The following is a 27,843-nucleotide window of genomic DNA, read 5'->3' on the forward strand; positions in this document are numbered from 1 at the left end:
AACGTGGTGGAGAGGCAATAACTGTTGGCATAATTATTGGAAATGGAAGACATAAAAGATGACTGTAAATTATCTTCGGTCTGGGGCTCTATGCAGGATTTCGCCTCATGGGGTAATGATGATGCTGGAAAAAGTCAGGAATCAGCCCAGAACTACATATGAGGACCTAGTCAATTACCTGAAGAGAGCAGGAACCACAATGTCATAAATCGCAATCAGTAACAAACTACGTTGTCATGGATTAAAATCCTTCAGAGCTGCTCGTTCTAGCACAGATCCAGGCCATTTAAAGTTCTCCAATGACCAGAGGAGGCACTGAAGAAGGACATGTGGTCAGATGAAACCAATATAGAACTTTTTCCTATTAACTCTCAGCTGGTCTTCCAGCATGATAATGAACAGAAACAGCCAGGGAAACTATGAAGTGGCTCCATAAGAAGCATTTCAAGATTCTTGGTATGGCCTAGCCAGTCTCCAGAACTGAACCTAATAGAGCTAAAATTCAAAGTTGCCCGGCAACAGCCCCGAAACCTGAAGGATCTGGAGAAGATCTGTGTGGAGGAGTAAGACAAAATCCCTGTTCCAGGGATTTTTCAAACTTGGGCAAGAACTTCAGGAGACATCCAACCTCTGTGATTGTAAGCATTGGTTTCTGGACCAAATATTAACTTTTGTTTTTCTGTCATGTCAAATAATTATTTCATGTAACAAAATGCTAATGCAAAGTGAAGCATAGGGCCCTAATAAGATAAGATAACATTAAGTTAGAGTAGAGATCGTAATGCAAGTCTTACCGCTAACATCTGAGATATATACATATGTTTATGTAAAGCCTTCTTAATATCATTATTCTTTAGACTGTATATAATGGGGTTGATGAGAGGGGTAAATACAGTATATAGCAGGGACAGGATCTTACTGATGGTCGAGGATTTTCCTTTTGTTGGAAAAACATAAACACCAAACAGAGTCCCATAGAATATGGAGACCACAATGAGGTGGGAGCTACAGGTGGAGAAGGCTTTCTGTCTACCAGTACTGGATGGGATCTTCAAGATGGTGACAATAATTCTGGCATATGAGAATATAATTATTATTATAGGAATTAAAAGTGATGGAATGCTTAGTAGAGAAGCTGCCAGGTTAACGTTGTATGTATCTGAACAGGAAACTACTAAGAGAGGAACAGTATCACAGAAGAAATGGTCAATGATGTTTGGTCCACAGAAATTTAGCATCAGTATTGGTATGATGAGAAACAATGTAATAACCAACCAAGAGATGATGGACAATATCACACAATTTCTACTTGTCATGATAGACGCATAACGGAGGGGATTACAGATGGCCACATATCTGTCAGAAGACATCACTGTGAGCAGAAGACACTCAGAAGCTTCTGTGACACCAAAGAAATAAAACTGAATCATACAACCAACAAAAGTAATGGCTCCTCTATTATATAATAGAATATAAAGCAAATTGGGGGAAATATCTGAGGTCAGCAGGATGTCACTGACGGAGACAAAGTACATTGGGGTGTGGAGGATCTTGCTGGTGGACACCAGGGTGATGATCAGGAGATTCATGAACATTGTAAACCAGTAAATCACACTAAACAGAAAAAATATTAAAATTCCAATATCATGACTAACCTGAAATCCTAAGAGGATGATCTCTGTGACAGCTGTCATATTGGTCTTCTCCAGGGGTGTACTTACTATAGAGGAGGCCCATGTGGCTTCTATAGGGGTCCCGGAGATAGAGGGTCCAGTCCAGGCTGATCTTGTCCTCATTGTAGTGGATGTGGAGAAGCTGCAGAGAGATAAGGTGTTTATATGTGTTGGAACGTCAACGGGAAAGTAAACACTGTCTTTCCAGGTTCCCAATGATTTCAAAGCCAATCACTATTGAGTTACCACATAATGACCACTCATAAAGTCAGATGGTGTGTGTCCGAAGTCTGTAGAAACATCTTAAGGCATCACTGTAGATGAAGGGGCTTTCCTGCTCCCCATTCAAGAACTCTATAATTGAAGAGGTTGGTTCCAATCAGATCACAAGGTCACTTAACCAGGTCTGCAGTCAGTCCTATGGACCTAGAAGGGACCTCATGGTTATCTGTTCAGTGAGTATGGGTCATAGTGACTCATTAAAGGGCTAGTTCTCAAAAAAAATTATTTCAAATAAACTGTTACCAAAAATGCCAGAGGGAAACAGAAATATATAGATGATGTATAGCGCACATTTATTTTTTTTTTATTTTTTTTTTTAACTTTATTCGTTCCTGAAGCTGCACCCTTTCCATCACAGGTTCTCCTGGAAGAAAGATGCATGAAAAGTTTTATAGTATCCGGAGATGGAGAAAATTGCTGTACATTATTTCAAAAGTTACATAAAAAAATGTAAAGGAAAAAAAATACCTATTTAATGCCTGAAATAAACCATGCCCATGTACCAATTCTTGTAATACTTTCATTTGACACTTACATTTGATATGTCCTACAGATGAGGATGTGTCTGGTGGCGGCTCAGTGCTTCCCTCTCAGAATCTCCGTCCTGTTCAGCCTCCCGATCCCCATGAAACAGAAGAAGCTTCCAGTGTTCTGGGGCTGTTAGATGTAAGAACCTGCACAGTATCAGACCCATGAAGGTGCCCTATACTGCTATAGAGCCAGAAGAGGCCATATTTATATCCTGTACATACTGAGAAGCTTCATCCTAATCATCTCTGGGGAGATTTCTGGGCCCTTGTCTCCTGTGTAGATATTACCCATCTATTCCCAGCCTGGAAGGTCTATGGGACAATCTTCTCCATAGAGATGATAGAATGGATTATTTTACCCCAAATTTCACAAAATGTTCAGATTTGGGCATTTTGTTGTTCATATTAACCAAATCCCTCGGCACGTCAGCAATAATTAATAGATAATCAATACGACGGTGATCAGTAATTAAGCTCTCATTATTGCCAAGCTCTCAAAATTCTGGGGGAGGTTTCATTCAAATTGACCACAATATGACACCCCAACTACTGTTTTCCCTGGAAACCCTGTGGAGTTAAACAGAATACAGTAAGATCACCACTTAACTCCTTACACTACATGGGCTAGGAACTCTGCTCCTTACAGTCATTAACTGGGCAGTCTGCTCATTACACCTATTGGCTGGGCAGGGCCGTTTCTGTGGTCTCTGCCGCCTGAGGCAAACCTCAGGCCGCCGCCCCACACTAGCGACCCCCCCTGCCTCCCCCCCACCACCACCACCACCACTCATTCACCACTGTACCCCGCCGGGCTCCCGTCAGCCAGCATCTCCCTTTGCCCTTCAGCCTGTGGTGAGTGTCGGCGAGGGCTGCAGTCGGATCGGTGCGCGCGGGAGCGCCGGGGGGGGGGGTATTCCTATAAGGGCTGCATTCCCATGTCGAGGAATGCCTGTAACCGGAGTCTCCCCCGCCCGGACAGCATCTGATAAGATGCTGAGAGCGGGGGAGAACTCTATTGATATGTGCCGCGCTGTAATGACAGCACCACGCGCGGCTGATTCATTACAGCATCGCACGTATCAGTACAGTTCTCCCCCGCTCTCAGCATCTTATCAGATGCTGTCCAGGCGGGGGAGACTCCGGTTACAGGCATTCCTCGACATGGGAATGCAGCCCTTATAGGAATACCCCCCCCCCCGGGCGCTCCCGCGCGCACCGATCCGACTGCAGCCCTCGCTGACACTCACCACAGGCTGAAGGGCAAAGGGAGATGCTGGCTGACGGTGCGGGAGCCCAGCGGGGTACAGTGGTGAGCGCTGATGACAGGACAGGCAAGCGGCTGCAGGGCTGCTGTCTGCCGCCCCCTGCAGGAGCGCAGAATCTGCCGCCTGAGGCGGAATACTCATTCCGCCTCATGGCAGAAGCGGGCCTGTGGCTGGGTATTCTGCTCCTTATTAGGATTGATCGAACCTCGGGAAATCCTAAATTTGATCGAACTTGAACATTCCTAAACCTTCCGCATTAGATTGCTGATGTCTTCACAGTTCGTGCGGATGGAGGAGCGTGCCCGGGAACCACCTGGAATTTCAAGATTCAGTCTGAATCTTCAGTCTGGTAATAGGCTGAATCCTGGAATTTCAGGTGGTCCCCGGGCACTCTACTCCTTCCCCACTGACCGGGAAGGCATCAGCAATCTAATGAGGAAGGTTCGGAATGTTCGAGTTTGATTGGACCTAGGATTTTCCGAGGTTCGATCAACCCTACTCCTTACACCTATTGGCCGGGCACTCTGCTCCTTACACCTATTGGCCGGGCACTCTGGTCCTTACACCTATTGGCCGGGAACTCTGCTCCTTACACCTATTGGCCGGGCACTCTGCTTCTTACACCTATTGGCCGGGCACTCTGCTCCTTACACCTATTGGCCGGGCACTCTGCTTCTTACACCTATTGGCCGGGCACTCTGCTTCTTACACCTATTGGCCGGGCACTCTGCTCCTTACACCTATTGGCCGGGCACTCTGCTTCTTACACCTGTTGGCCGGGCACTCTGCTCCTTACACCTATTGGCCGGGCACTCTGCTCCTTACACCTATTGGCCGGGCACTCTGCTCCTTACACCTATTGGCCGGGCACTCTTCTCCTTACACCTATTGTCTAAGCACTCTGCTCCTTACACCTATTGGCCGGGCACTCTGCTCCTTACACCTATTGGCCGGGCACTCTGCTCCTTACACCTACTGGCCGGGCACTCTGCTCTTTACACCTATTGGCCGGGCACTCTGCTCCTTAGATCTATTGGCCGGGCACTCTGCTCCTTACACCTATTGGCCGGGCACTCTGCTCCTTACACCTATTGGCCGGGTACTCTGCTCCTTACATCTATTGGCCGGGCACTCTGCTCCTTACACCTATTGTCCAAGCACTCTGCTCCTTACACCTATTGGCCAGGCACTCTGCTCCTTACACCTATTGGCCGGGCACTCTGCTCCTTACACCTATTGGCCGGGCACTCTGCTCCTTACACCTATTGGCCGGGCACTCTGCTCCTTACACCTATTGGCCGGGAACTCTGCTCCTTACACCTATTGTCCAAGCACTCTGCTCCTTACACCTATTGGCCGGGCACTCTGCTCCTTACACCTATTGGCCGGGCACTCTGCTCCTTACACCTATTGGCCGGGCACTCTGCTCCTTACACCTATTGGCCGGGCACTCTGCTCCTTACACCTATTGGCCGGGCACTCTGCTCCTTACACCTATTGGCCGGGCACTCTGCTCCTTACACCTATTGTCCAAGCACTCTGCTCCTTACACCTATTGGCCGGGCACTCTTCTCCTTACACCTATTGTCTAAGCACTCTGCTCCTTACACCTATTGGCCGGGCACTCTGCTCCTTACACCTATTGGCCGGGCACTCTGCTCCTTACACCTATTGGCCGGGCACTCTGCTCCTTACACCTATTGGCCGGGCACTCTGCTCCTTACACCTATTGGCCGGGCACTCTGCTCCTTAGATCTATTGGCCGGGCACTCTGCTCCTTACACCTATTGGCCAGGCACTCTGCTCCTTACACCTATTGGCCGGGTACTCTGCTCCTTACACCTATTGGCCGGGCACTCTGCTCCTTACACCTATTGTCCAAGCACTCTGCTCCTTTCACCTATTGGCCGGGCACTCTGCTCCTTACACCTATTGGCCGGGCACTCTGCTCCTTACACCTATTGGCCGGGCACTCTGCTCCTTACACCTATTGGCCGGGCACTCTGCTCCTTACACCTATTGGCCAGGCACTCTGCTCCTTACACCTATTGGCCGGGTACTCTGCTCCTTACATCTATTGGCCGGGCACTCTGCTCCTTACACCTATTGTCCAAGCACTCTGCTCCTTACACCTATTGGCCAGGCACTCTGCTCCTTACAACTATTGGCCGGGCACTCTGCTCCTTACACCTATTGGCCGGGCACTCTGCTCCTTACACCTATTGGCCGGGCACTCTGCTCCTTACACCTATTGGCCGGGCACTCTGCTCCTTACACCTATTGGCCGGGAACTCTGCTCCTTACACCTATTGGCCGGGCACTCTGCTCCTTACACCTATTGGCCGGGCACTCTGCTCCTTACACCTATTGGCCGGGCACTCTGCTCCTTACACCTATTGGCCGGGCACTTTGCTCCTTACACCTATTGGCCAGGCACTCTGCTCCTTACAACTATTGGCCGGGCACTCTGCTCCTTACACCTATTGGCCGGGCACTCTGCTCCTTACACCTATTGGCCGGGCACTCTGCTCCTTACACCTATTGGCCGGGCACTCTGCTCCTTACACCTATTGGCCGGGAACTCTGCTCCTTACACCTATTGGCCGGGCACTCTGCTCCTTACACCTATTGGCCGGGCACTCTGCTCCTTACACCTATTGGCCGGGCACTCTGCTCCTTACACCTATTGGCCGGGCACTTTGCTCCTTACACCTATTGGCCGGGCACTCTGCTCCTTACACCTATTGGCCGGGCACTCTGCTCCTTACACCTATTGGCCGGGCACTCTGCTCCTTACACCTATTGGCCGGGCACTCTGCTCCTTACACCTATTGGCCGGGCACTCTGCTCCTTACACCTATTGGCCGGGCACTCTGCTCCTTACACCTATTGGCCGGGCACTCTGCTCCTTACACCTATTGGCCGGGCACTCTGCTTCTTACACCTATTGGCCGGACACTCTGCTCCTTACACCTATTGGCCGGGCACTCTGCTCCTTACACCTTTTGGCCGGGCACTCTGCTCCTTACACCTATTGGCCGGGCACTCTTCTCCTTACACCTATTGTCTAAGCACTCTGCTCCTTACACCTATTTGCCGGGCACTCTGCTCCTTACACCTATTGGCCGGGCACTCTGCTCCTTACACCTATTGGCCGGGCACTCTGCTCCTTACATCTATTGGCCGGGCACTCTGCTCCTTAGATCTATTGGCCGGGCACTCTGCTCCTTACACCTATTGGCCAGGCACTCTGCTCCTTACACCTATTGGCCGGGTACTCTGCTCCTTACATCTATTGGCCGGGCACTCTGCTCCTTACACCTATTGTCCAAGCACTCTGCTCCTTACACCTATTGGCTGAGCACTCTGCTCCTTACACCTATTGGCCGGGCACTCTGCTCCTTACACCTATTGGCCGGGCACTCTGCTTCTTACACCTATTGGCCGGGCACTCTGCTCCTTACACCTATTGGCCGGGCACTCTGCTCCTTACACCTATTGGCCGGGCACTCTGCTTCTTACACCTATTGGCCGGGCACTCTGCTCCTTACACCTATTGGCCGGGCACTCTGCTCCTTACACCTATTGGCCGGGCACTCTGCTTCTTACACCTATTGGCCGGGCACTCTGCTCCTTACACCTATTGGCCGGGCACTCTGCTCCTTACACCTATTGGCCGGGCACTCTGCTCCTTAAACTCCATGGGCTAGACACTCTTCTTCTTACATTTCAAAGACTGAGAGCTTTTCTATAAAGCTTTGAGGGTTGGGCATTCTGCTCCTTACATTCTATGAGCTGGACACTGTACTTCTTATACTCTTCCCTTACACTCCAAGGGATGGTAATTCTGCTTCTTACACTCCCTGTGCCAGACACTCTTTTTCTTGCACTTAATGCACCTGAAACTCTGTTCCCGGCCAAATCTAAATTAGCTAGTCCCCTATCATACCACCTAACTCCTCACATGATTGTGATCTTGTTGGTAAAGTAACAGCATGCTGAAGAAGCGAAGCAGGTCTACATCCAGCCAAAAACTGGCATGGGGGCAATAGCATCTAGTTTTGGACAGTAGTCAAATTGGTGATAAAGTTGAGATCATCCAATTAATAAAACATGTGTGTTTAGCCTGTGAATTCCAACCTTTTTCCCATTTTCTGCCATTTTGTATTGCATTTGTTTTGTGTGTCTCTTGCACTCTTGCAGGGGGATCCCTAATTCTGGGCCATAAGACTTCCCTCCAAGGCTGAGGAGTGGAATAGTTTGCACCAGTTCTTTCAGTTTTTAGGGGCTTTCTACTCCTAACCTGACCACCAGGCACTACAAAGTTTAATCTGCAATATGACATGTGCTTTGTATAAAGTAACTGTATAATGCTTTAGCATTGGTGTCCAGCAGGTGGCAGTGCATTGCCAGAATTTTAACAGTGAGCATTAAGACCCAGCGGCCTTTGACCAGAAGTAGGTTGCCTAGGCAACAGTAGGAGGTCCTACAGGTCTCCTCAGAGAGAGTTGAGTAGATGTAGTCGGTGAGGAGGAGCAGACACGTGCTCTCCATCATAGTCAGATATAAGCAGTCGTGTGCTGACTAAAACCTTCAAGTAAGTGAAGAAACCTGCTGAGTGCAGAGCAGGCAAAGTAAGAAGAGAGAGAGAGATTCTAACCAGCCAGATGAAGGCTATAACCACTAAGGCAGAGGGAACCCAATGCTCACTTCATGCAGCCTGACTGGAGAGTGACTGAACTCCATTCCAGATTGCTGTATTACTGTGTAAACCAGAAAGTAAAGTCCCTCAGTTATATCACCGTCTATTCATTGTCTCCAAACACTGTAAACCAACCACCTCATTGCTGTGACGACCGCCCGGGGCCTTAGGAGAGCCAGGACCGCTAAGGTAGGAGTAACACATCGTGACACATTGGCCCTGATAACACTACCGGCACCCTATCTGGCCCTAATACAGCCTCCAGCCCACTGTACGGACGTTGCAAATTGGCATCACGAACAGGATTAAGATTTCTGAGCCTTAATCCATTAGTATCCTACTTATATCCAGGGGTGCCCTCCTGAGAAAGACTGAGGCTAGAAACCCTAAAAGTGACTTTTACCTGTTAAAAGCAGCTGAATACGGCATTTACTAATTCACACTGGCAGAAGAGAGGTTAATCGGCCATTTTGTTGGCCCAATAAGTTATATAGAAGGCCATGTACTCTGGCACAGAAGAGATTAGACCCCGCTGCCCATATATGCAGAGAGGCCGTGTGCTGGACTGTGCTATTACATGCTGTGTCTGTGTGGATTGCTGCAAGTCTCCTTGTGAATGAAATCTATGCTAAAGCCCCCTCTATAAGTGTCTCTTACAGAGTTCAGCAAGCTGCTTTACCAGAGGAGCCAACCTTCTTCAAGGGGGATGGCAAAAATACAGCCGGCATTGTGTGAAAGAGACCCAGCCAGGCTGTACACTCATCAAGCTCCTAAAGTCCAGGATTTCATGCTGTGGACACCTGAGTGAGTACTATTGGGGGAAAAGAGTGTTTGAAGCATTAGCTATCTCCCTGAGTGGCACATCTCCCAAAAATAAGTTGCTGCATTTATTCTTAAAGGGGCCACGCCCACATTTACTGGCCGTTGCCCATAGCAACGCACCACAAAAATATAAGTTAGCTCAAATTAAATCTGCTAGGCTGGTGCAGAACGCTGAGGACTATGTCGGACAACAAAGACAATACCCAAGTGGGCCACAGCAGTTCTTCAGCTCCCATTACACCCAGCTGCATTATGCAAATAAGTATGCCATACTATCCAGGCGCATCATGGTATCCTCATTATGATGGAACACCTGGTACCCTTCAAGAATTTAGAGAGAAAATGCTAAGTCATTTTAAACTGTTCTCTGTTACTGAAGAACAGAAAGTTGAGATTTTGATTATTACAAGGACCTGCACTCCGTGAGGTCAAGTCCTGGCCTGGACATGAGCGCCAAAACAGGAAACAGATCCTAGACCGACTGTTACCTTTGAGTCTAGAACTGCTTCTGAGCTGAAGAAGCGTTTCTTTGGGATGAGACAATGCCCCAATGAGCCGCTTAGAGACTATTCCCTGACCCTGCAGGAAGGATGGCGAGCTGTTATTTGGGTGGACCCTCAAGTAGTAAGTCAAGATCAAACCCTTCGTGAAAAGTTTATTAAAGGTGTGTTAGACAAGACTCACAGGAGCTAGTTGACAATGTTGTCTGAACAGCATCCAAATGCTTCTTTCCTAGAATTCAAAGAACTAGCCATAGAGATACTAGAGGAGAAATCTCTGCCAGAATGGCAAGAAGATCACCGAAGAGTGACAACTCCCATACCAGCGCCTGTAAGTCTGATGGTTGAAAAGAGTGCTCAGTCTCTGACTGCTCAAGTCTCTCATTGCGCTAAAGCTATGGAAAAAGTAGAGAATGAAGCAACACTGGCAAATATCACACCTCACCGAAGCGATGGAAACAATGATGAAGCGGATGGATCGACTAGAAAACCCCTCTAGACGAGGAAGAGAAAGTCCTCCCACACGGAACCGAGAGCGACCACCACCACCTACAAGGGAAAGACAGTGGCAACCACCGGTTTAAAACAAGTAAAAGACCACATCTGTGTATAGAGTATAAGCATAAGGCTTTGGTAGTTGGCAGGTCATTGGCCACTTGGTGAGGGCAGTTTTAGTGGAGTGGTGCGGGTGGAAGCCAGTTTGTAGCGGGTTAAAAAACGAGTTGGATGAAAAGTGGGAGGATAGTTCAGGATAGATATGTTGAAAGAATTTAGAAGCAAAGGGGAGAAGTAAAATGGGACGGTAGCTGGATAAGGAGGTTGGGTCAAGGGATGTTTTTTTAAGGATGGGTGTGATGGTTGCATGTTTATATGGTTTACAAATAATTTTTATACATTTTTTCATAAATGACCATAGCTCAACATAGGCCAAAAGAAAGGAAGGGCCAACAGGGGCCAACGTCAGAAATCACAGGTAGAAGCAAGAATGAAAGAAAATCAGTTGAGATCTGAGAATGTTCAGAAGGTATAATACCAACTTAGAAAACTTTGCATGTCATCTTGTGAACATTAAAGGAATATAAGAAAAACTAACATACACTTCTAGGGTCTGTCCATTTAATATCCCGGCTCTTACCAGTCTTTACCTTCATAATAGGACAAAACACATAACAATCAAAACAAATCGACTAGACACACAAAAAAACAAAACAAAAGAAGAAAAAAAATAACACCCCTTCGAAAGGAATAGGTCATCCCCGATTCTCCCTACCTGTTAACCCCCTCTCCTATATAAGAAATCCATAACCGATCCAATAAATCTAGTGTCGAAGAGAGGAGTGGGCATAGAATTGGAGGGCGTTTACATGTGGGCATCCAAGGCAAAAGGTCAAGTGCCAGCTTAGGGTAAGCTACCTACTCGATTTCTACCCATAATGGATGGGACAATTTCCTGTGAAAAGTAATGATTGGCGCGAGGTAGGCAGCATAGTGATACTTTATCAAGTTAGGAAGTCTCAAGCCCCCATCAATTTTGCTAGTGTAAAGTGTACATTTCGCTACCCTACATCATTTAGGTCCACAAATAAATGCTAGAATCTCTTTGTGGAACAATAATAAGAAAGGGGGATATTAATTGGAACAGTCCTAAAAAGGTATTTTTTGGTAATTATGTCTTCCCTTACGTCCCATTGGCATCACAACATATGGGGTAAATTCGCCCCTGCGAGCCCCTGGGACGAAGGAATATTTAATGAAAAAATAACAATTAAATTTTAATCCCCTCCTCCATGAGGTATAAATAGGCTCCACCTCCCCCTAGACCTCAGTCTTTTTTTACTTCGTTGCTGTTAGCCCTAGGGGACTTTGTCCCTCCTCCGTTTTTATGCTTTGTTAACCTGTTGCATTCAGGTTTTCTCTCCAGGTAATGATTGCTGGGATGCCGCTGGAGCCGGTGTCCAGGTAGTATCCTGATATTTGCTTCTGCAGGTCTTGGCTTTTAAGTTTTTCTTACCTAGTGCGTCTTGGAACGCACTCTGCGTGTCACCCGAGCCGCTGGCTTTTCTTCCAGTCGTGTTCGACTGTGGAACGCATCGGCGCTGCGTGCGTCTCAGCACTGCGGCATCAGCGTCATGTCACTTCCGGGGGCCGGCAGCGGCGCGCGCTCTCTGCATGCTGGATTAGCTGTGTGTTCAAGGCATATGGTAAGCTGTTGCTACCTCTAGGTCTGGCTGTCTCCCTCTGGAAGGATTTTCTGTGGCTCATTTGGATCTAATAGAAAACATCTGAGTGCAAAGTGCTGTGATCTCTCTTCTATATACTTAAAAGTAAGTGTTGCTGCCACCTAGTGTCTCTTTCCTGTATCACTCTAGCCAGGCTATTGGTTTATATGTATTGTAATACATTGATTATTTTCAGATGGCTGAAATGGAGACCAGTCCTGCTGCTGGCAAAAGACCTTCTAAGGAAGCACTTCATGTGCCGAGTGTGAGACTCCTCTACCTGACGGCTATGGATACCGTAGGAGGATCATTTTTTCCAGATAAGATTCATCCTTTCTTTCATAAAAATATTTATGAATGCCTAATAATATTTATAATGCCTAAGTACGCTGTCCTTCATGCAGACCTAAACCTATGAGGAGCCTGATGTTCAGGATGTAGTTGTATGGGTCAAGGACTATGTGCAAAAGACTTAGCGGCTAATGAGAATCGCCGCCAGTGTCCTAAGTTAAAGACCAAATGGAGTATTTCTCTCTCTACTCCCAGCCTTTGAGTATATTACTTTATGGCTGTATGATTATGGTCATTTTCAGTTTACTGTGATTGATGAAGTTAAGTCATCATCTTCTTCTGAAACCTCTTCTACTTCTGAAGATGAGAAAGAATTATTCAGGGGGTATTTCACAGCTGATAGAATTCACAAGCTCTGCTAAGCTGTGCAAGCTGAAATACACCCTGAGGAAATAGAAGAGGATAGGATTGGTCCTCCTCAAAAAAGCCTAGGGCTTTTTCTGTGGGTAAGACTTCATTGTCTATGTTACAGGCGGAATGGAAGGAACCGGAAAAGACTCCGGGTTTGAGCAAGAGGTTTAAGACCTTATATGTTCTCAAGGAAGAACAATGTAAGGACTGGAATGAGCCTCCAAAGGTGGACCCGGCCATAGCCAAACTGTCGAAATGTACTGTGCTGCCTGCGGAGGACGGATCCAATCTTAAGGATCCGATGGATAGATGGGTGGAGGTAGCCCTCAAGAGATCATATACGGCAGCGGCAGCCCAAGGGGCAGTCTCCATTTCTTCTTTGAGGTTTCTAGAAGCCTAAGAAGATGGCTGGCCAAGGTCCAGGAAAATTTGGAAGGTAGAGCTAGCAGGGACAAGGTCCTTCGCTCCTTAAAAAAGGTCATTATGGCCATTGACTTCCTCTGCGATGATGCATCTCAGGGAACCAGGTTAGCGTAAAAAACTAGTACGCTCTCAACCGCTGCCGAAGGGCGCTATGGTTAAAACCCTGGGTTGGAGATGCTAACTCCAAAATTCAGCTCTGTAATATGGAGTTCCAGCCAGGTAGGCTGTTTGGCTCTGAGCTGGATAAATTAATGGAGGAATTGTCTGACAAGGAGGGGAAGTCCCTACCATTGTCCTATAAGAGCGGTGACTCCTTTCGCAGAGCAAAATCTCCTCAGCGAGGCAAAGGGAGATACCAGTACAGAGGTTGAGGAAGAAACTATTCCAGAAGAGGCTCCGAGAAGCAGCAGAATAAGGACACCAACAAAAAACCAGACTTCTGACGCAGAAGCTGTCCAGTGGGAACATGTCTGAGTTTGTTTCTCCCTGCTGGGAAGAATTAAGAAAAGATCACTGGGTGTTAAATATTATTCAAAATGGTTATGTCCTTCATTTATCATCTCTTCCTCCTCCAAGATTTCTTCTGTCAAGAAATCTTAAGCCAGAAAGACACTTAGTCCTAGAGACAGAAATTCTTTACCTCCTTTCCATTGAGGCTCTAGAGGATGTTCCTCTATCCGAGATATCTCAACAGGTGCATCGTAAAGAAGACGTTCCACATGGAGAACATAAGATCGGTAAAATCTATCCTCCAGGAGGGAGATTTTATGGTCACCATAGATCTACAGGATGCATATCTTCATGTACCGATTCTGAAGGCTCACAGGAGAGCCTTCGCCATCCAAATCCAGGGGAAGGTAAGACACTTACAATTCAAAGTCCTTCCATCCGGAATACCTCCGCACCCTTTGTTTTCACAAAGTTAGTGTCACCATGATGGTTCGCTTCCGTTTACAGGGGATAAAGTTATCCCTTACCTGGACGATTGGTTGATTATGACTCAGACTCAGGATCTTCTGAGAGTTCAGTTGAACTATGTCCAGGACATACTTCAACAATTAGGTTGGCTCATCAACATAGAGAAATCAGACTTAATTCCTAATTCCTCCTCGTCAGGTATCCATAAGAACATAAATGCGCTTTGTAGGGCTCCTTGCCTCAGCTGCGGACGCGGTGCCATGGGCGTTATGGCACATGAGATTTCTTCAGAGAGAAGCACTAACAGTATGGAACCGAGGACTGAAGGACTTGGATGCGATGCATGTTCTATCGACTCAAAGAAGACAGTCTCTAATGTGGTGGAGACAAGTCAAACATGGAGTTTTATTTTCAGAACTACACTGGATAACCATCACGACAGATGCTTCAGGAACAGGTTGGGGAGCTCATCTGACAGTCATCACGACTGCAGGATCTTGGAGTCAACAGGAATCCGCTCTGCCCTCCAACGTGAGGGAGCTCAGAGCGATTTACCTAGCTCTTCTTCATTTTTCTCCTCCTATTTTACAGAGAGCAGTCAGAATCCGGATGAACGACATGACCTGTGTGGCGTACCTAAACAGGGAGGTACCAGATCCCCTTCTCTCCTCAGGGAAGTAGAGAAGATTTTTCTGTTGGGCAGAAACCAGAATAACCAGACTCTCTGCGATTCATATCAGGGGTGTCGACAATATATTGGCGGATTGACTGAGTTGAGGCCTGACATTACCGGGGGAATGGTCTCTCTCAAGGAGAGTGTTCATTCAGTTAACCCAGAGGTGGGGGCTTCCTCAGAGAGACCTCATGGCATCGTCAAGCAATGCCAAACTGAGGAATTTCTGTTCCCTTTACAGGGCAGACAATCCCACGGTAGTGGACTCAATGACAATACCATGGACATACCAGCTGGCGTATATCTTTCCTCCCATAGCCATGATTCCCAGAGTTTGACGAAGATCAGTCTAGATCAGTCATAACTCCCTTCTAGCCGAAGGGGTCATGGTTCACCCTGCCCATGAATATGAGCAGAGGGGAATTTTGGAGATTACCTCTGCATCCGGATCTAATATTCCAGGGAGGAATCTTTCCAGCCTCAGCTTGACAGCTTGGAGACTGAGAGGACCGTATTGGACTCTAGTTTTTCTGAGAAGGTATAGTATACTCTTTCTCACGCTCGTAGTAGCACTACAAATAAATCTTATGCACGTATTTGGAAGATTTTCAAGATTGGTGTGCAAGCAGGAGTATTGATGGACTTAAACCTTCTACTCCACAGTCATTGGAGTTTTTACAGGAAGGCTTCTATAAAGGATTAAAACCTAGTTCCATCAAGGTGCAGATAGCAGCCCTCTCTGCACACCTAAACTCACGTTTCTTTCAGATCTTGGAGGTAAAGAATTTTGTTAAGGCTAGACTAGGCCTAACCTGGTAAAGCAGGTAGATCCATGGGACTTATCCTTTGTGTTGAGACGCCTGTGTCTTCCTCCCTTTAAGCCTTGGGAGGAAGTAGACTTCAAGTTAACATTGAAAGTTTCTCTTTTACTAGCCATTACCTCTGCTAAGAGAGTTGGAGATCTTAAAGCCCTTGGCTCCGCACCTCCATATGTGATTTTTTTTCCCAAGACAAGGTTATCCTTGGGTTCCTTTCAGGATTCCTGCCTATGGTGGCTTCATTTGCCAACATCAACCAGCCAATAGTATTGCCTGTATTTTCTCCTACTGGATCATCTAAAGAAGACTTGGATCTTTCTTTATTGGACGTATCCAGAGCTATCAAGATCTATCTACATAGAGTAGGTGATTTTCGTAAAGACGAGAATTTCTTTATCCCTTTCACAGGAAAGAACAAGGGGAGAAAGGCTTCAAAACCTTCAATATTCAGATGGATCTGTGACTCCATTGCCTTATGTTACTCCTCTGCTGATCTGGATCCACCAGAATTTAATAGGGCTCACTCTACTAGAGCTGTGGCCTCCACTTGGGCAGAGCGTGCCGCTATGCCACTTGAGGACATATGCCAGGCAGCTACCTGGTCGTCTTTGACTACCTTTGTGAGATATTTCAGGCTGGATACTTCTTTCTTGTCAAGAACAACCTTTGCAAGATCTGTTCTTAATGTGGACGTAATAAATAACCCGCCCATTGGGGATAATGCTTGCTAATTCCCCATATGTTGTGATGCCAATGGGACGTAAGGGAAGCTAAAATTATTATGTTAATTTGTTTTCCCTAAGACCCATTGGCATCACAAGACTCCCTCCCTGTGTTTTATGTTTCTTTATAATTAGACTGAGGTCTAGGGGGAGGTGGAGCCTATTTATACCTCATGGAGGAGGGGATTAAAATTTAATTGTTATTTTTTCATTAAATATTCCTTCGTCCCAGGGGCTCGCAGGGGCGAATTTACCCCATATGTTGTGATGCCAATGGGTCTTAGGGAAAACAAATTAACATAATAATTTTAGCATCTTGATGGCGGTTTAGGACCGCCCAAGAAGCCAATTGAGCTTTAAGTTTACATTGCATCCGGGCAAAGTTAGCAGAAAAAAGAGAGAGGATGAGGTAAGATTCATGCCAAGATATTTTAAGATATCCTCTCTTCACAGTACAGTACATCAAAATTTAGCTGGATTAATTTGGTGACTTCCTTTGGGACATTAATGTTCAAGATTTCCAACTTTTGTGATTAACATGGAGACCAGAAATGTTAGCAAATTTATCTAAAATATTACATACATTAGGTAGAGAGGTTAATGGGAAAGAAAACAACAATAAAATGACGTCCGCATAAAGCGCACATTTATGTTGTACTCCATGAACCTCAACCCCTTTGATACTATCATGAGATCTAATGAGGTTGACTAAGGGTTCAATTGCTGGGACAAACAATGCTGACCACAAGGGGCAGCCTTGCATAGTGCCGCGTTCAACCAGAATCTGTGGAGACAAGTGACCCTTAATATTCATATGTGCAGTGGGGGATGAGTATAAGCCTCTCAAAATAGTAAGAAACTTAGAACCAAAACCCCCATTTCTCTAAGACAGTGCTTCCCAACCTTTTCAACCTCAGGGCACCCCTTGGGAAAAAAAATTACCGCAGGGCACCCCTACTAAATAATGTTCTATAAAATACAAAAATCGTCATTCAGTGACTCACAGGTGACGTCTTTTTTCATCTGAGGCGTCACTTTCCCTTTTCCTCTCCTTCCGGTCCAGACCACCATGACGATTTCTTCCGGCTACATTTCATCTCTTTAGAACCTGCCAGACAAACATCTCAGGCTCCGCACATTTCTAGCAACTTTCTTCCCTTTCTCCCTCCTATAGGCTCCCATACAGTAGTAAATGTGCTGTTTGGTGTTATGTGCAGTAAAGCGAGTAGGAATGTAGAATCCCCTGCTATACCCTCCTATACTAATAATGCCCCCTGACGCGCCCCCTTATACTAATAATACCCCCTTTTGTGTACCCCCATACAATAATGCCCCCTGATGCACCCCCTTATACTAATTATGCCCCCTGTTGTGTACCCCCATACAATAATAAAGCCCCTGCTGTGCCCCCTTACAATTGTAATGCCTCTGCTGTGTACCCCTATAAAATAACAATGTCCGCTGATGTGCCCCCTTATACTAATAATGGCCCCTGCTGTATACCCCTATACAAAAATAATGTCCCCTGATGTGCACTCTTATACTAATAATGCCCCCTGCTGTGTACCCCCATACAATAATAATGCCCCTGCTGTGCCCCCATACAAAAATAATGCCCTCTGCTGTGTACCCTCATACAATAATAATGCCCTCTGCTGTGCCCCAAGAGTGATAATGCCCCTACTTGCCCCCATACAATATTAACGTTCCCAGATCTGCCCCTAGTAATTATGTCCTCTCATGATTTCCCCCCCACCTGCTGTGCACCAATAGTTAAAAAAAAAAAGGGGAGCAGCTCTTCTTTCTATTCGGGCTCCATCTTGTAAGCCGCAAGGACTGAACCTCCAGAAGGCGAGCCTCATGTCACATCATCACGTCTGCGGGAGAGATCACGTCTGAGGAAGAGGTCATGTCCCGGCATCCCATAGGCTGCAGGTATGAAGTGCCAGTGGCCTATGGGATTGAATGTAGGAGCAGGACGCTGACAGGTTCTGCTCCTACATTCTGTTTACTTTAATGTTCCACTTGCTCACTGTGTGGGCGGAACATCAAAGTGATCGCAGAAACTGTGCAGCCGCAGCTTCTAGGGATGCTTAAAGTGACAGTGTCACAATTCCCACCGGGATCCCGCGGCACCTCAGTGTGCTGTAGCACCCTGGTTGGGAAACGCTGCTCTAAGATATAAAACAAATATTAACCCCTTAACGACATCGGGCGTAAACTTACGCCCTCGCGCCCTGGTACTTGGCGCATCAGGGCGTAAATTTACGCCCGATGTTTCCCCGATCGCTGCGTGTTCACACACAGCGGTCGGGGAAGATGGCCTGCTATAAATCATAGCAGGCCATCTTAGCTTCACGGCACGGGGGGTGGTTAACACCCCCCGTGCTTACGATCGCCGCTATAGGCTGATCAATTCAGATCAGCCAATAGCGGCGATCGGAACCTTTCCGGGTCATCGGCGACCCGATGACCCGGAAAAAAATGGCGGTCGGTGCTGTCCGAGGACGGCACCGACCGCCATTACTGTAAAAAGTAATGGTGATCGCCGTGCCACCGGCCCGATCGCCGTGAACGGCCGGCCGGTACCGGCCGGCCATTCACGGCGATCGGGCCGGTGGCACGGCGATCAGAGTCCCACAATATAGTAAATACCTGCCCTGGACCCCTCAGCTAGGTAGCCGAGGGGTCCAGAGCAGGTATTTGTACATTACTCACCTGTCCCGGGCTCCTGATCGGCGTCTTCCGGGTTCGCGGCATCCTCGTCTTCGTTCGGGTCTTCGGCTTCTTCCGTGACGTCACGTTCGGCTTCTCTCGGCTATTTTCGGCTCCAGCGTCGGCTCTTTCCGTATTTTGCGCTCTGCTGCCCTCTAGCGGCTGATATGTGTAATACACTTATCAGCAGCTACAGGGATGTTCAAATGTAGAAATTTTTTTTTTTTTTTTTTTTTTTCAAATTTTTTTTTTTCTATTTTCCGCACCCTATCGCCGCTGAGTGTTGATCTGCATCGCACGAAAGTGCGCTGCAAATCAGCAACTCCTCCTTTTTGGCGTAGGGTGTTTTTTTTCTATATTCTACTGCCACGGTCTGCTTATAAGTGCCGCACATAAGTGCGGCATTTATCAGCAACTCCTTTGTTGGCGTAGGTTTTTTTTTTATACTTACTGTAAAAAAACACGTAAAAAACACTACATTACACCACACTACATTGAATAAAGTTTGACACTACACCACTACATACCCCATATACCAATCCCCGTATAAAGATGGCCCCCAGGGTGTTTTCGGCGTCAGAGGGATACTTTATTATTACCTCCGACACCGAAACAGCCAGTGAGGATGAATGGGGGGTCCTTCTTTCCTCCATTCATCCTCATCATCCTCATCATCCAGTGACGTGTCTGGGAGTAGCGTAGCGTACGCTGCCCCCCAGACACGTCTTTTCCGCCAGTACCGTCCCAATAAGAGATGACGGTATGGTGTGAAATTCTACAAACTCTGTGAGCGTGCCTTAGGGTACACTTACAGATTTCGGGTACGTGCACACTGCGGAATGGCGAAGGATAACCCTTTGTGCATTCCGCAGCTGGCACCCGCCGGCGGACTGATGCGGGCGCGTGTCTCCACCCGTGTCATAGACTCCATTCTATGCACAGGCGGATTCCATCGTCCATCCAAAGAATGAACACGTTGGACGGAGAGCGGAATCCGCCCGTGCATAGAATGGAGTCTATGACACGTGTGGAGACGTGCGCCTGCATCAGTCCGCCGGTGGGTGCCAGCTGTGGAATGCAGGAAGGGTTATCTGTCGCGATTCCGCAGTGTGCATGTACCCTTAGAGTGTATGTAGGAAGGGACACCCGAATCCAGCCCCCAGATGCCCCCCTCCCCCCCATCCTCGGAGTTAGTGGGAAGATCGTCCGGGAACTGATCTTCCCACTGCTGGATAAAGGTTACCACCCGTACAGGGATAACTTTTATACCAGCGCCCCCTCCTCTGGTCTCTCGCTGCCCTGTAGCTTGCGGCACGATCCGAACATATCAGAAGCAGTAATAGCGCCCTAATATTTAGCAGCCATGGAGCGGACCCAGCGCTTCTGGATATGAGGGACCCCGTATCGCACCAGGGCAACATTTTCCAGGTGACGTCCCCCACACTGGAGAACGGGAGACCCCAGAAGAAGTGCAGAGTGTGGCGTAACAGGGGGATCAGGAAGGACACCATTTCCAGTGTGATGCCTGTCCTGATCCCACCGGCCTCTGCATACTGGATCGCTTCAAGGCGCACCACACGTCACTGGGGTTCTACATTATCTAAATTCTGTCCCTTATTCCTATTTCAGGGGTCACCCTGATCCAGGGATTATTCTGATCGCCATTATGGAGTCGGGAAGGAATTTTTCCCCTGTGATGAGGCTACTGTCGTCTGCCTTAAGAGGGTTTTTTGCCTTCCTCTGGATCAACACAGGTTGAGTTTGATGGACACCTGTCATTTCCAACCTTATAAACTAATAATTGGCCTAATACCCCCAAATAAATTAGAATTGTCCCTTTTCCCCAGCTAAGTAGGTATGGCCGCCATTTCCATTAGAGGATGCCATGTCGCAATTACAAAGCCTCTGTGCGGCCAGGACAGTAGAAACCCCCCACAAGTGACCCCATTCTGGAAACTACACCCCATAAGGAATCTAAGAAGGGGGGCAGCGGGGATATGGCCCCCTGGTGACGGCCACATTTGGGACGTGAAAATGAAAAAAATTGTATTTTTTATTTTCTCGGCACATGTTCTACGTAAGTGCCCGTCACCAGTGGGGTCCATATGCTCACTGCACCCCTTGTTAGATTCCTTATGGGGTGTAGTTTCCAGAATGGGGTCACTTGTCGGGGGTTTCTACTGTCCTGGCAGCACAGGAGCTTTGTAATTGCGACATGGCCTCCATCCTCCATTCCAGCCTCTAAATGGCGCTCTGTCCCTTTGGTGACTTGCCCTGTGCCCATATGGCACATTATGTCCACATGTGGGGTATTTTCGTACTCAGGGGACACTACCCTACACGTTTTGTGTTCATTTTCTTTTTTAACCCCTTGTGGAAATGGAAAAAAATCAAGGCTAGACCAACATTTAGTGTAATTTTTGTAAAATTTTTACTCTAAATCATTAATCTTGTCATGTTTTTTCATTTTCACAAGGGGTTAAAAGATAAAAAAAAACATTTAATGTGTAGAGCAATTTCCCCTGAGTACGGAAATACCCCACATGTGGACATAAAGCGCCATGCGGGTGCAGGGTAAGCCTCCGAAGGGAAGAAGCGCCATTTGGTTTTTGAAGGCTGGATTTGGATGGAATGGATTTCGAGGGGCCATGTTGCATTCAAAAGGCCCCTGTGTTGCCAAGACAGTTGAAACCCCCCACAAGTGACCCCATTATGGAAACTGCACCCCTCAAGGAATGTAACAAGGGGTGTAGTGAGCATATGGACCCCACTGGTGACGGACACAAATGTGGAACAATGTGGCGTGAAAATGAAATATTACATTTTTTACACTATAATGTTGGTTTAGCCTTGAATATATCATTTTCACAAGGGGTTAAAAGAGGAGAAAAAAACAAAATGTGTAGCGCAATTTCCCCCGAGTCCGTAAATACCCCACATGTGGACATAAAGCGCCATGGGGGTGCAGGGTAAGCCTCCGAAGGGAAGGAGCACCATTTCGTTTTTGAAGGCTGGATTTGGATGGAATGGATTTCGAGGGGCCATGTTGCATTCAAAAGGCCTCTGTGTTGCCAAGACAGTTGAAACCCCCCACAAGTGACCCCATTATGGAAACTACACCCCTCAGGGAATGTAACAAGGGGTGTAGTGAGCATATGGACCCCACTGGTGACGGGCACAAATGTGGAACAATGTGGCGTGAAAATGAAATATTACATTTTTTACACTATAATGTTGGTTTAGCCTTGAATTTATCATTTTCACAAGGGGTTAAAAGAGAAAAAAACACACAATATGTGTAGAGCAATTTCCCCCGAGTCCGTAAATACCCCACATGTGGACATAAAGCGCCATGTGGGCGCAGGGCAAGCCTCCGAAGGGAAGGAGCGCCATTTGGATTTTGGAGGTTGGATTTGGCTAGAATGGATGATGAACGCCATGTCGCATTTACAGAGCCCTCCTGCTGCCAAAACACTGGAAACCCCCCACAAGTGACCCCATTCTGGAGACTGCACCCCTCAAGGAATCTAACAAGGGGTGCAGTGAGGATATGGACCCCTTGATGACAGGCACATTTGTGCCATGAAAGTGAAAAAAATGAAATTTTTCCCTTTCACGTCACATTGTTCCACATTTGTGCCCGTCACCAGTGGGGTCCATATGCTCACTGCACCCCTTGTTAGATTCCTTGAGGGGTGTAGTTTCCAGAATGGGATCACTTGTGGGGGGTTTCCAGTGTTTTGGCAGCACGAGGGCTCTGTAAATGCGACATGGCCCTTGAAATCCTTTTCAGTGAAATTCAGCTTCCAAAAGCCAATTGGCGCTCCTTCCCTTTGGAGGCTCGTCCTGCGCCCCCTTGGCACTCTATCGCCACATGTGGGGTATTTCTGTACTCGGGAGAAACTGCGCTACACATTTTTTGTCTTTTTTTGCCTCTTATCCCTTTAAGAAAATGAAAAATTGAAGGCTAGAACAACGTTTTAGTGTAAAAAATAAATTTTTCTTTTTTCACGCCACATTGTTCGGAAAATCTGTGAAGCACCTGTGGGGTCCAGATGCTCACCGCACCCCTTGTTACATTCCTTGAGGGGTGTAGTTTTCTAAATGGTGTCCCTTTAGGGGTGTTTTTTAGGTTTTGACACCCCAGAGCCTCTGCCAACCTGAAGTGGTACAGTCAAAAATGACCAAATATAACGGAGGCGTTGAAATTCACTAGGCGCTCCCTTATATCTGAGGCTTGTGGTTGCGTCAAATAGCGCAATAGGGCCACATATGGGGTATTTCTATAAACTGCAGAAACGGGGCAATAATTATTGGGGTGCATTTCTCTGGTAATAGGTTTATAATTATGAAAAATATTGGATTACAATAAAATCTCTGCACAGAAAATTAAAATTTTCAAATTCCTTACACACTTGGCTTTTATTTCTGTGACTCCCCTAAAGGGTTAAAACACTTTCTGGATGTGCTTTTGCAGAGTTTGGGGGGTGCAGTTTCTGAAATGGGGTGCTTTGTGGGGCTTTCTAACATACAGGCCCCTCAAATACACTTTAAACCTGAACAGGTCCCTAAAAATATCTGATTTTGAAATTTTACTGAAAATTAGGAAATTTGCTGCTAATGTTTTAAGCTTCCTATCGTCTAAAAAAAATGAAAGATAGTTTAATAAATGCCGCCAACATAAAGTAGACATGTTGCTAATGCTATTTAATATATAATTTATGTGGTATAACCACTTTCTGTATACGCAAATAAGTTTCAAAGTTGGAAAAATGCATTTTTTCACATTTTTTCACATTATTTGGGTTTTTTTCATAAAGATTTGTTATGAGTATCGACTCCAATTTACCAGAAATGTAAAGTACAATATGTCACGAGAAAACAATCTCAGAATCAGCCGGATAGGTAAAAGCATCCCGAAGTTATTAATGACTAAAGTGACACTGGTCATATTCATAAAATTTGTCTCTGTCATTAAGGCCATTTCAGGCTCTGTCCTTAAGGGGTTAAGGGAATTGAACGCCTTGTGTAAGTCTAGGTATAAGCACAATGCCTGTTTTGTAGGTGTCGGAGCCCAGTAAGCTTTAGGCTGCATTCCCACGTTCCGTGATGCTGACGGATCACGAACATGGAATGCATGTACGGGAGTCCCCCCGCGGCCGGACAGCATCTGTAATTAGATGCTGGGAGCGGGGGAGACTGTATTCATAAGCGCCGCGCTGTAATGAATCAGCCGTGCGGTGCTGTTACTACAGCGTGGCGCTTATGAATACAGTCTTTCCTGCTCCTAGCATCTAATTACAGATTAGGGGGGACTCCGGTACATGCATTCCGCGTCCGTGATCCGTCAGGATCACGGAACGTGGGAATGCAGCCTTACTCCTGAAAGCCTACGATTGGATATACTCAGGTAACCACTAAAAGGTATCGGCTGATTTCTTCACTATTCTACATGAATCTCCTCTCTAGTTGTCCGACTTACGTCTGGTTTTCTAATCTTGTTATCACTGCTGGCAAATATCCTGTTAGTGACTGTAGATAGAAGGAGGGGGCACTTATTCAGAAACCAACTGAGAAATATATTTGGTAACTTTATGGAACTGAATCGAAATCTGTTGTTAGCTGAACGAGCTTGTATGATAACTTATTTTGTTTTAGTTGTATAATTTTTAATCTATAAAGACCAATTTACAAAACATAACGGCTCTCACCAGAGACAGGAGGTGAAACCTCCGCGGCCTTATTACCCTTCCCTTGTAATCTAGTTCATCTATAAAAGACACAGTCAGGAATAAGCTTACATCTTACAGATTTCTCAAGACAAGAAGAAACATCACGTTCATTGTCCTCGCTCTGTTACCCTTCTCTATACAAGGTACCTTCTGGGTTTTCTACAATAATGTTCATAGTAATGTATATAGTACCTCGAAGCTTCAGCCACAAACTCAGATGTAAAGGGAAAAAAAAGCATCAAGCAGCAGCCATCAAAATGCCAAAAATATTCTTTACTTAGGTTTTTGTTCTTTCTTACATCACCTGCTAAGCATAGTCAGACCTGTACTGATGCCCAACTTAATTCGTTGGCTTTACAGTATAAGCTTTCTGTGTCTATGAATGGACACCCAGTGGTTGTCATGTGACTTATAGCCTATTGACAGATTTATTATCATGTTACCATATTGTATTAAAATGTTTTATAATAAGAAATTGGAATCCTTAACTAAATTGAAGGTAAGGGTGGACACATCTGTAATGCTTCCTGTCAAAGCTGCCAGGACTAATGAACATCGCTATAAAGGGGTACTCCCATCTCATCCAATATAAATAAAGTTATTGTTCCTCCTTCTGATATACTCACTACTTCTGTTGATGGTTTGTTGTCTAGGTTACTGACCACCACCACTAAATCATTGGAATACTTAATGTGACGAGCCCTACCATTGTTCATTGAGGTGGGAATACCTCCATAATGCTACTATACAGTAGTTATATGTAAGAATCATGCACTCCTGGGATATTGGAACAGCTAGGCTGTATTTACAGAGTTTTTGGTGTGTGTGTGTTTTTTTTTAAATAAAATTACAATTTCACAGTACATCTCAAAAATGCCAAAAAGGCTATTTTTTCACCTTCTGTAGTTTTATTTGTTTTGGTTTTTTTACCCAGCCAAATAGGACTAATTTAAAAAATCTACATAAATTTAGAATAATCAGAGAAGAATAAAAAAAAATTGCTCAAAAATATTCACCTGGTACTGACCAGATATAGGCCTGCACCAGTTTTCTTTTAATTTTTGGGTGCAAATCTCAGATTCTGAGAATTTGGGGGCAAATACTCAGAAATAGGCTCAGAAATAGAACTTAGTCCAAAAAATGGGGGCAAAAACCATATATTCACCAAAAAATAGGTGCAACACCCTTGATAAATGTCCCCCTTAGTGTCAACATAACTGAAAATTTATGGCAAATATTTTACCTAATTCTTATTGTTCTTATGAAATTCAAAAATTATTTAAATGTAATATTCTAATGGAATCAATTATCAAAAATTATATTTGAAAAAGAAGTATCTATGATGTGTGATTGTATCTAATGTGTATGATTATATTTTATTACATTTATATTGTATTTCTGTTATTGTAATGCATTTTTTTATTGTTTGTATTAGGAATATTTTATTATATAGATAAATCAGTACTAAACCTCACTATCCAAATGACCAAATCGGAGCTCCGGTAACCTCTATTGTGATAGAAAGGAGAGATCCCACTAATGTCTGCTGCTGAATCATATAAATTCTGTGTATATAGAAATAATCCTCTCTCCTAACATGCAGTACAGCAATACCAGTATGGTGACTGAGATTCTGCTATTAGGATTTCAGAATTTGCAAAGTTTTAGGATTATTTTCTTTCTTCTGCTTCTGATCATGTTCTGTGTGACTGTATGCGGGAACCTCCTGATCATTGTGGTGGTGGCCTCTAGTCGTTCTCTCCACTCTCCCATGTACTTCTTCCTCACACAGCTCTCCTTCTCCGATATCCTACTCTCCACCACCATTGTACCCAACATGCTTCCCATTGTGTTGTATGAAGAAAGTTTTGTGCCTTTTATTGGCTGTTTGATACAATTTTATTTCTTTTTGGTCTCAGAAACACTGGAGTGTCTTCTCCTGACTGTGATGTCCTATGACCGGTATCAGGCCATCTGTAACCCTCTACACTACTCCTTCGTCATGGACTTCATGTTCTGCCGGAAAGCCGTTCTATTGTGTTGGGTCATGATGCTTGCCCTTACGTTGACTCTTACACTAACAATAAGCCAGTTAGAGTTCTGTGGTCCCAACATCATTGACCATTTCTTTTGTGACTTAGATCCCATTCTTAAACTTTCCTGCTCAGATACTTTTTCAATAAAATTAGAAGACATGATCCTGGCTGCACCATTTGTACTTTGTCCATTCGTTATTATTTTGGTCTCCTATGTGTACATTATCTTCACCACCCTGAAGATCCCATCCACAACCGGCAGGAAGAAAACCTTCTCCACCTGCAGCTCTCACCTGGCCGTGGTCTCCTTATATTATGGGTCCATTATTTGCATCTATTTATTTCCAAATAAAGACAATGTAAAGAAGATCCTCTCCCTGTTCTACACGGTGGTAACTCCACTCATCAATCCTATAATTTACAGTCTGAGAAATAAAGAAATTAAACAGGCCTTTATAAAGCTCAAGGGCAAAATTTACTCGGCCCTTCAACTGAGTTGATTTATTGGTCTTTTTTACAGAACAATAAATTGTTCCTTGTTAACCTCTGTGTAGGTGATATTGCACTATGATGTGTGGTCGTAACTAGACACTGATAACCTGGGCTTATAACACCCTCACACTCTCAATCCTGCTCCTCTACTTCTACCTTGAAAGTATACCTTAAAGGAGAAGTCTGGTGTCGGGCATTTTTTTTTTTTTTAAGAGTCTGGAGAAGTTGGCTGAACATAACTCCCCGACTACAGCGTAGGGGTCCGGTTCTCGGTTCGCGGTCCCCAGACGCTCCCTGCCCTGAGTAGAGAAGTGGCTGGGGGATCGGGAACCGGAGCGGCGGATAGCGGAGCCCTGTGCTGGAGATGGGGAAGTAGGTGCATGTTGTTATGTTCAGGCACATCCTCTCTGGCCCTTTTGAAAAAAATTTCCATGCGGGACTTCCGGGCTAACGGTCCATAGCGGCTAATGGCCGCTAATATATATATTTTTTTTCTGCCTTTTGCTGATTGCTGATTTTATGTATGTTGGACTATTGCAATAAATTGCAGTGGTTTTCGCCACAAGATGTCACTATGTATAATTTTGTATATGTTGCACATCTGTTGTCACTATAGGGT

At 45.8% G+C, this 27,843-nt stretch overlaps 2 protein-coding genes across 2 annotated transcripts; one reads left to right on the top strand and one right to left on the bottom strand.

The window, feature by feature from the left end:
- Positions 1-764: 764 nt before the first annotated feature.
- Positions 765-1,595, bottom strand: LOC138786256 (olfactory receptor 10A7-like). Its single transcript, XM_069963109.1, has one exon. The coding sequence runs from the start codon at positions 1,593-1,595 to the stop codon at positions 765-767; it is 831 nt and encodes a 276-aa protein (XP_069819210.1).
- Positions 1,596-9,182: 7,587 nt separating this feature from the next.
- On the top strand, positions 9,183-27,232 carry LOC138786262 (olfactory receptor 11L1-like). Its single transcript, XM_069963122.1, has 5 exons — positions 9,183-9,256; positions 10,691-10,798; positions 16,581-16,658; positions 24,730-24,839; positions 26,616-27,232. The coding sequence occupies exons 3-5, from the start codon at positions 16,654-16,656 to the stop codon at positions 27,230-27,232; spliced, it is 732 nt and encodes a 243-aa protein (XP_069819223.1). The 5' UTR covers positions 9,183-9,256; positions 10,691-10,798; positions 16,581-16,653.
- Positions 27,233-27,843: the final 611 nt, after the last annotated feature.

This window comes from Dendropsophus ebraccatus, chromosome 1 (assembly GCF_027789765.1).
Source record: "Dendropsophus ebraccatus isolate aDenEbr1 chromosome 1, aDenEbr1.pat, whole genome shotgun sequence".
NCBI lineage: Eukaryota > Metazoa > Chordata > Amphibia > Anura > Hylidae > Dendropsophus > Dendropsophus ebraccatus.